The sequence below is a fragment of the Tripterygium wilfordii genome, chromosome 10 (assembly GCF_013401445.1).
Source record: "Tripterygium wilfordii isolate XIE 37 chromosome 10, ASM1340144v1, whole genome shotgun sequence".
Lineage (NCBI taxonomy): Eukaryota > Viridiplantae > Streptophyta > Magnoliopsida > Celastrales > Celastraceae > Tripterygium > Tripterygium wilfordii.
The window spans coordinates 4,074,248-4,083,917 of record NC_052241.1 but is presented as its reverse complement, the minus strand read 5'-3'; the positions used below and the strand labels follow the sequence as shown (position 1 = coordinate 4,083,917).

Below are 9,670 nucleotides of genomic sequence, written 5' to 3'. Positions count from 1 at the left end.
CAAAACTCTTATTTTATATGTTATCAGGGGTGGAAAACATTTGGGCAAGGGTGGGCAATTGCCCACCGGGGAAAAAGAGAAATTGACCATAATTTTTTGGCCTTTGACCCACCCTAGTATGCTTTGCTCAGGGCAGCCCTTCTTCTCTTCTGCCTAATTTTATCAAAGGGATTTGTCTAAAATAGAGTTTTTGACACTTTTTGATCAACTTGATATATTTGTTATTGATGTGCGTTCTAATATTGATTTCTCAGAATTGGAAGACGTAATCTATACACATTGACTTATAGACTTCTGAGGTTGAGGTTGGCATTGATTATACATGTCGATACCTTTTTGATCTCATCTGTATTCTGACTATTACAATAGAAACTAGAAAACATTGTCTCTCATGAAGATGAAGAATTGGTTTGGAAATCAAATGGGAGACCAATGGTTAAACGATAACTTAATTTTGTACATGAAGAAAGATATTTTTGATACTATTTCAAATGAGCTCATTATGAAACGATTTCAAAATATAAAAAATCTTAGAATACATTTGTAAATTAATTTTTAATTATTACTTATCATTAGTATATATATTTTTATTTTTTTAGTGTTATTTTTCATATTTTCAAAGGTATCACTAATAAATAATTAAAAAAAATTTCGACCGCACTGCGCAGACCTCACTTAACTGTTGTCGGTGTGTAATTGGACCGTTTTCAACCGAGTAAAGTGGTGAGTTCAATCCGGTATAAAAACTGCCCAAAAATTGGTGACCCGTTGGGTTATACAAATTCATGCCAAACCGTATTTCCTCTCCCTCCTCTTTAAATGCCCCCACCTCCGCCTTTATAGAGGAACGGAAAAGAACGCGAAAAGTCGTTGAATTGCTCGTTTAACGCCCCGGGAGCAGGAGATTCTTCGACGCCGGCGCTCTGTAAATAACAAGAAAAATTAAATAAAAATAATCAATAATCAAAATACTTCTTCATTGTTGGAGTAAGGGGAGGTAGAGGAAAGGATGGATGGGTTGTGCTTGAAAACGGGAATCCACGGAACGGCGTCCACGATACCGGTGGGTGGGACAATTGATTTAAGGACAAAGGCGACTCGGATAAGTGCAGTGGGGAGGTGGAAGACCGACAAATCTACGGTGGCGGCACCTCCTCAGAAGACGGCATCGTCGAGGTTCTCATTTCGGTATCCGCTTAAATCACTGTGGCCAGGAGGAGGCAGAGAAGATAGTAAGAGGTACAACGGCATGGCCCTAGACGACGCCGTGTTAATAGAGGAAAAGGTGTCGACAAGTGCTGTGGAGAAGAGTGGGGAGGATGGGAACTGGGTGTTGAAGATTTTGCATGTGAGGTCCCTGTGGGAGAGCAAGGAACAGGGTGATATTGGAGCTGGTGATCTTGTTGATGATATGAAGAAAGACGGCGGAGTTGGCGGCGATCATGTGGAGCAGGAGGAGGAAGAGGACGACTGTGATGTTTGCAGAGTTGATGGTGGAGACGATGGTGAATACAAGGAGATCGAATTCGATAGGGATTCGTTTTCAAGGTTGCTGAGGAGGGTTTCGTTGGCGGAGGCAAAGCTTTATGAGCAAATATCGTATCTGGGAAGCCTGGCTTACTCCATATCCAAAATCAAGGTACCCGCAACTCAGCTCTCATTTTGAGCTTCATTATATTCTGCTAGGCTTCTTCTCCATCCCCACTTCCCTCCCCCCAACATTTTCTCTAGTCATGATTTATTCATAATGAAGAATGTTAAAATTGAGGGAGTTTTGGTGTGATTCTTTGGGATATTGTTGCCATTGATTGCAATAATTCGATTCTGAACCTGAAATAGTTGTAAGACATGGAGTTATTGCTGCGGAGGGATTCAGGACGAGGGTTTTGGTGTTTGAATAGGTGTTTGTTCAACTTCTTTTTTCCCCAAAATTTCAGTGGTTTTCCTTCCGTTCTTGGGAATGTCAAATTTGGGGATGGCAGCAGAAATTCGTTTCCCCTGAAACGTCAGATCAACTTTCTTATTCTAGATTTTTTATTCCGTCCTCGACTTTAGCTGGGAAAAAATCTTCCACCATGAATATTATTATTATGCTTTTGGAACTTGAAGCCACCTAATGCCTTTTGAGTTATATGAACTTGTTTCTGGACATCCATCTAGGGAGAAATTTGTAGGATCCAATATAAAACTTCATTGAAACTGTATTTTTGAAGCTGACATGTTACAAGAAAGAATTTTATATTTTGTAGATGTTTCCCCTCACCGTAACTTCTATAATCATTTGGTTATTCCTGTCCTATTTTATGATTTAAATCATTCTTAGCTTCCATCTCGTAATTGCATCAGGGAATTGGAATAGACATGTAATTTTTGCAGCAATATGTGCTCTATATATCTCAACATACGTGGTTTTTCTCCTTGTGTTTTCTCTGTCATTCAGCCTGAAAATCTTCTCAAGCGTCGTGGTTTGCATTTGGTAACTTCATCGGTAGAGAGGAGAAAATTGGCAATGAAAACTGAGAAAATTGAGTTGTCAGTTGAAAGTCAAGAACCAGAAAGGAACCCGAATGATGAGGAAGAAAGCAAGGAGCAGAAGAGTGAGGGCTATAGTATTAGTGCCTCTGCTGCTTATCAGATAGCTGCCTCTGCTGCTTCCTATCTTCATTCTCATACAAAGAGCATCCTTCCATTCAAACCTTCAAAACCTGGGGCCAGTGAAAAATCTCCTGCAGGAGGTAGCAGAAGTGGTGATGGCATTAGTATGATGAAATCAGATGTTGCTTCTTTAAGGGCAACCACTGATTCTGTAATAGCTGTTGTTGCTGTGAAGGAGGAATTGAAACAAGCTGTTGCAGATGATTTGAAGTCAACGCGATCTTCGCCCTGTGAGTGGTTCATATGTGATGATCTTGAGACTTGTACAAGATTCTTCGTGATTCAGGTATAGAAAATCAATTAACACATTCAGTTTTTCTCTTCAATTTTATTGCTATTGGGGATTGATGTAGCAATGGAGTGTTGTAGTCTTTACCAAGCAACTTTATATCCTAATAGAAGTACTGGTACATCTTGGATTTTGATTGACATTTTTAGACAATCTAGGTCTTCGAACAATGTACTACTGATATCTGATAAGCGGGTTATACCGATGTCATTTGATTGGTTACTTTTCTCCTCTTAGTATTAGGTTTTTTTTGCTAAAGGTTCACACTTTCTGATATGCAGGGGTCTGAGACACTGGCATCCTGGCAAGCAAATCTACTTCTTGAACCAATTCCATTTGAGGTATTCCACACATTATCTTCCACAGTTTAATAATTATAACTCTCTTTGAACTTGAAGCTTCTTGTGAATGTTGGATTAAAAACTAGCGCTATGTGGAAAAATGAATTCCTTCCTGCATTAGGTCAAGAATGATCGATGCATGAATTTTTGCTTTTGCAGACAGTCATTTGAGGTATGAATTTCTTATTTGATCCAGGGATTGGATGTACTAGTCCATAGAGGGATTTATAATGCTGCAAAAGGAATCTATGAGCAGATGTTGCCTGAAGTTCAAGCCCATCTGAAACTTTGTGGCAGGCATGCAACTTTTCGTTTCACCGGGCATTCTCTTGGCGGAAGCTTGTCACTGCTTGTGAATCTCATGTTGCTAATACGGGGTGAAGTACCAGCTTTAGCATTTCTTCCTGTAATTACATTTGGTGCTCCGTCCATTATGTGTGGAGGTGACCGTCTTCTTCGCAAACTTGGGCTGCCCAGGAGTCATGTTCGTGCAATCACAATGCACAGAGATATAGTGCCTCGGGCTTTCTCTTGCAATTACCCGAATCATGTTGCTGAAATTTTGAAGGCTGTGAACGGAAACTTCCGTAATCATCCTTGTCTCAATAATCAAGTAAGCTGTTTCAGCTATTCAAAGTGTTGGAAATGTATAATGCGGTGGTTTATACATGAATGTTCTTTTTTTTTTTTTTTTTTCCTACAGAAACTTCTCTATGCCCCAATGGGAGAACTTCTGATTCTACAACCAGATGAGAAATTCTCGCCAGGCCATGATCTCCTTCCTTCTGGCAGCGGCCTATATTTTCTTAGTTGCCCGTTGTCTGACAGCACCGATGCCGAGAAACAGCTCCAGGCTGCACAAATGATCTTCTTGAACTCACCGCACCCGCTTGAGATCCTAAGTGATCGATCTGCATATGGTTCTGAAGGCTGCATTCAAAGAGACCACGACATGAGCTCTTACTTAAAATCTGTTCGGAATGTGATTCGACAAGAAATAAACCGCATCAGGAAGGCCAAAAGAGAGCATCGCCATAAGGCTTGGTGGCCACTTGTTGCACCACGTGGGATAAATGCCGCTATCATTGTGGGAAGACATTTGGCATCAATTAGTGTAGGAAAAGAACAACTCACATTCTCTGGCATCTTGCAGACTGGAAAACAGTCGTTGAAACGGTTTAGTAGGCTCATTGCATCTCAGCACATGCATTTGTTTGTGGTTCTCTTGCTCCCTATACGGTTGTTACTTCTCGGGGCATACAGTGTGTTCAATTTCAGTTGACTTTCAAATGTGACAGGATCATTGTCACTTATGGATATAATACTGTACAGAGTGGAAGCACATGGCAGGTAACATTGATAGATGATTCTTTATTCCTTCGTTTGAGAAATGCATTCCAATCTCTTGTTTCTTTTGTCTCAAAAACTACACATATTTCAATAGATATGCAACATCACAACCCATGCCTTGGCCCATTTCCTACTTTGTGCTCTGTTATCAGATTTGATAGCACTTTTTATCCATGTTATTATCTACAACCAAGCTTATAGCTTTCAGTAATACTGTTTAACTTTATTTTTGATGTTTCTAGATCTAATTTTGGCTCTTGACAAGGATGGTAAGACTGTCTTGTTTGTTAATTTGTCTGATTTGGGTTACTTAAATTTGACTAAAAATTGATCTTAGGTTGGTGCAATAAACACGTTATTGATTTCATAGGTATTGTGTCTGTACAATATTTGTTTGGCTAGAAAAATATCTTTTTCAAATCACTAATTGGTTCTTCATCATTCATAAAATAATGCCAAAACAACATTAGATATAACAGGTTGTTGGGACTTGGGATCTGCCAGATAATTCCGGTGAAGCTATTGAGTCCATTGGCTCCACCATTACTTGTAGAACTGTAACACGACTGGAACAGACGTGATAAGGAGATCTTATTCCCTATCTCCATCTCTATCTATACTTTTACGGGGCATTTGATTGCTAATTCATTGAGTATGAGCTTGAGGCGAGTGTGAGATGAACATTACCATGTTTTGTATGAAATGAAGAGTAAGCATGAGTGTTAAAATTTTAATTGTATAAGTTCCATACTACTCAATTATTTTTATATAAAAATAAGAATATATTAATTTAATGGTTGTGATTATTTTTTAATAAGGGGTATAATAGTGAGCTTGGCTAATATCCATAAGGAGGGAATGAGGGTGGGATGAGTTTGACATTCTACACTCTTAAACTCAACCAAACGAGGGAATGAGTGATTTTCACTCTCGACTCGCCTCGCCTCGCCTCATTCCTCCCTCAAAATGCCAACCAAATGCCCCGTTAGTATAAGGATCAATGGATGGCCAGATGGGGTAAGAGAGCTGTGAAAACGGGGCAATTCTTTGACATTGATGGAGAATGTGAACTTGTCCTCCTGTTATTCTTGATTGGGAATGGAAATATCCCGTTAATTGGGAATAGATAAACCCCTTTTAACGGGATATTTCCATTTCCATTCATTAGGGCGGATTTTTCTTTTTCTTATTCTTAACTGGAGACGTGATGATTAACAATGTCCATGAAACAGACAGGTCACAGGAGCAGGTCTAGGTCTTGGTCTGTCCTGGAGTGTACGCAAAAGCTCAGCTGAGAGACAAATTAGGCGTCGCCAGTCCAAAATGGCTGGTGTTGTTGATGCCTATCCCTCCACCAAAGCAGGACAGGCCTGACCTGTACATAGATGGATAATTCATGGAACTCCAAGACTTTTTTTTTTTTTTTGGTAAGATGGATGAACGCCAAGACCTTTTGCTAGGAAATGGAACATTATTGATGATCTATTAATTGATAGAGATTCATTATCGATGATCTTTGAACAATCTTTGGTATGCTTAATCGGTCAAACGACACCAATTTCAAATGCGGCAGGACATCCCTCCGATCAATGGCGTCTGCGATTTCTTCAGAGAATTCTATAACTAAAGAAACAATGGTGCCTATCTTCACCTCTATCTGTCAATACTCCACACGCATCAGAGACGTTGTACGGTCAAGCATACGGAATAGGACGAGTCGATATGCTGGGAGTGTATATGTAGAGATCATGGGTTATACTACTCAATACAACTCTATTTGTAAAATCTGTATGAGCCATTCTTGAGGCTAATCGGTCAAACGGACATCGATTGTGAAGACAACGGGGGCACTATCTGTGTATATGATACCACTGGCTCCAAGATGATGTCGTCGAAAACTCTCCGAATATGCTGCTGCTCCTAACGAGCCCCCACCGCAATGAGACAAGACCTATGAGACCGGGAATGTCAGCAGCCAAAACAAAAAACTTCTAGTTCAGGTCTAGGAGAGCAACCACATATGTTGTCCACCTCAAGCCAGCAATCCCATAATCACATTTGATTTCAATAGAGTCGAACAAAAACCAAAGAAAATCATTCTCGTTAAAGTCAGTTTCTCAATCAAAAGGGTATCCAAGAAGACAATGACAAACCACTTCAAGTCCAACGACTCGGGATGGGAATGGTTCGAGAATGAAATATGAGAAATGCTACATAGAAAGTATATGATTGTATCATTTGCAAGGAAAACACAAGAACTCTCCTCAAGTATGAAGGAGAAGGTGTATGCTTATCTCAGATTTTTATTTCATACCGGACGAGAAAACTAACTTCTTTATCTTGACATATTGTTCAGTCGTACATAAATTGGCCAAGATAACAACTTATCGATGAGAAACAAGCATGACCTTTCTTAGTATCGATCTTAAATGTGGTAATGACGCAAACTTCCCATCAACGGTTTAAATTACAGATTCATCTTACCAGCTAAGTACCACGAGTGCATGGCAAGGCTTCCAAAGGACATAATGTTAGCAAGGGATGATAACCCATGTATCATACCAAATTTCTTGTTCATGGCAGCAAGTTTTGGATTAACCTTTGCAGCTTCCCTGTTCTTTGACCACCCAACTTCATCTCCAATATTCTGTTCTCTCTCTACCTTGTGCCTTTGCTTCATCATCTACAGCACAAGAACAAATCAGACTAATAAACAACTGGGGTGGAAGAAAAAAGACTTTGAAAACAAACATTTTGGCATAAACAAACAGCAACAGAAACAACAAGTCCCAATTGCAAATATTTTGTTGACAACCACTATGAATCTTTCCATACTTTTTATTTTCTATCACCCTATCTTCAATTGAAACTAATTATAGCTCGATCATCTTTATTTCTCATCCTATCTTCACCCTTGAACTAACTTCGAACTGACAAGAAGAATATTTCCACGTTAACAATATATGTTTATTAGTGGGGGAAAACATATGCTAGTTTCAGAACCTTAGCTTATCATTATTTTCCTGTCTTTGAGAAGAAACCACCAGTATTCAAGTTACATGGTTCCCAAAAGATCAGCATCCTTACTCAACCGTACTTGATCAAGCCTTTGGCTAAGTTTATCAGTGAAATCATTTTCCTCAAACAAGAGCAATATAAAACAAAACAAAACAAAATTTTCTTCAATATCTTGAGCAACCAAACAAATCACTAGGAAAAAAATCCCTTAAAAAGTTATAACCAAATAATATGAGATTTCAAATTCGAATCTCATATAATGAAGAGAATAAGGAAAGAAGGGACTAGAAACAATGGTATATAAATTTCTAAATGCAAGTTGTATAACTACGAATAGAATAATGCTTGATACCCCCAAAATATTACCCTCATTTCACCTCCAATCAATGTGAAAGTGTTGGATGTTAAGTGGGCCCTACATGTGTGTTTATAATCAATGATTATTTTACATGCCACATGATTTGGGTATAAAATAGGGGTCTTATTTTGGGGGTATGTAGCATTATTCATACGTATATATCTACTTGAAAGTTGAAAGACTTGTAAGAAGTTCACCTCAATGGTCATGGGTGTAAAGATGAATAAATTGGTGAGATTAAAAGCAAATGAAGACAGCAGGAATCCGAGCTGGTATTTCTCTGCCGTTGATGCAGACTTCCATGGGTGCAAATAACCAAATGAGGCCACTGATATTGCTGCACAAGCCCCCACCAATAAGAAATATGCAGGAAACATCTTGCTTTGGAGATTACCAAACTGATGCCTCGGTAGATTCCTAAATTTCCACATAAATTTGAGGTTCTTAATAATCAGTTTCAGAAATAGTAAATACCCTCCACTAAGAAAACATTAACATCCAGAAATAAAAAGGAAACATCTTGCCTCTGATATTACCAAATAAACACATAAGCAGATTCCTAATATCCATATAAAATAACACAGTTTCTTATTATTGATTTCACTGCAACAGCAAACATCTACTCTCCACTACTAGATGGTTGGTAAGAAAATCTATGACAATCAAACATCTAGGGCCCATCAATTTGAGAAGGAAAGCATAACTTCTCCGCCTGATCAAGGCTTCGAGCTTCTGTGCCCTGTAAAATTTCACATTTCCATGAAACTCCAGTCCAAAGACCAATCAACCAATTTCCTTTTCCTAAAGCTCCTTAAAATTTTCAAGCTAACCAAACACAATCGGAAAACCACCTTCACTTCCTAAATTTCAAATTCCTCGCAAAGTTTTGAAACTTCAAATTGACAGACTCAAAACTTGCAACGAGAGAGATAGAAGGCACCAACCTGAACATGATGATACCACCGATGAAGGTGACCCAGAGAGCGGCACCAAAAGCCGTGGAGAAGCTGAGCAGATGAGCCAGTTTCAGGTAGGTTGATAGATGCGATGATTTCTGACCATCCGATTTCGATCCAAAGGTCTCCGGCGAAAATATAACGCCGACGGCCAAGAACGCCACCGCTGCCAGAAATCGAGTTAGCCAACCCATCTCAATTTCTCTGACTCCCTCGCACAGATTCCGCTTGAAGATACTTCCGATTGTGTTGTCTGACCCTCCCAACCAATTTAATGTAGACTTGCGATGATTCTTGTGGAAAATTGTCAGGAAAGTCGACTGAATATGGCGAATTAGATCAGACGTAAACAACACGAATATTGCATCTGCTTAAAGGTTAGACTCTGGGGTCACCTAGGCCCAGTTTATTAAGGGCTTCATGTTATATGAGCCTGTTTCTCTGGGCCCAGATTTACAGGCTTCATCTTTTATGGGCCTGACCACAAGAATGTTGTAATATTAATATTAAAGGAAAACTTTAGTCACACCCCACCTTTTACTAAAGACACCCCAATTTGAGTTGATCATCCTTTGTAAAACTCAGTTGACGGGGTGTCTTTAGTAAAAAGTGAGGTGTGACTAAAGTTTTCCAATATTAAATCCCAACTACAAGTACAAGGCATGCCTTAAACTTAAAGGTTAGGCTTTAGGTTCACCTCGGC

General features: G+C 39.2%; 2 protein-coding genes across 2 annotated transcripts; one reads left to right on the top strand and one right to left on the bottom strand.

Annotated features, from left to right (window-relative positions):
* Positions 1-782: 782 nt before the first annotated feature.
* Positions 783-4,761, top strand: LOC120006957 (phospholipase A1 PLIP2, chloroplastic-like). The gene is made up of 5 exons (XM_038857083.1): positions 783-1,639; positions 2,441-2,941; positions 3,226-3,285; positions 3,482-3,898; positions 3,989-4,761. The coding sequence occupies exons 1-5, from the start codon at positions 1,010-1,012 to the stop codon at positions 4,565-4,567; spliced, it is 2,187 nt and encodes a 728-aa protein (XP_038713011.1). The 5' UTR covers positions 783-1,009; the 3' UTR covers positions 4,568-4,761.
* A 2,114-nt stretch (positions 4,762-6,875) lies between these two features.
* Positions 6,876-9,329, bottom strand: LOC120006898 (transmembrane protein 205). The gene is made up of 3 exons (XM_038857017.1): positions 8,956-9,329; positions 8,209-8,428; positions 6,876-7,318 (listed from the first exon to the last, which is right to left on the bottom strand). The coding sequence occupies exons 1-3, from the start codon at positions 9,159-9,161 to the stop codon at positions 7,103-7,105; spliced, it is 642 nt and encodes a 213-aa protein (XP_038712945.1). The 5' UTR covers positions 9,162-9,329; the 3' UTR covers positions 6,876-7,102.
* Positions 9,330-9,670: the final 341 nt, after the last annotated feature.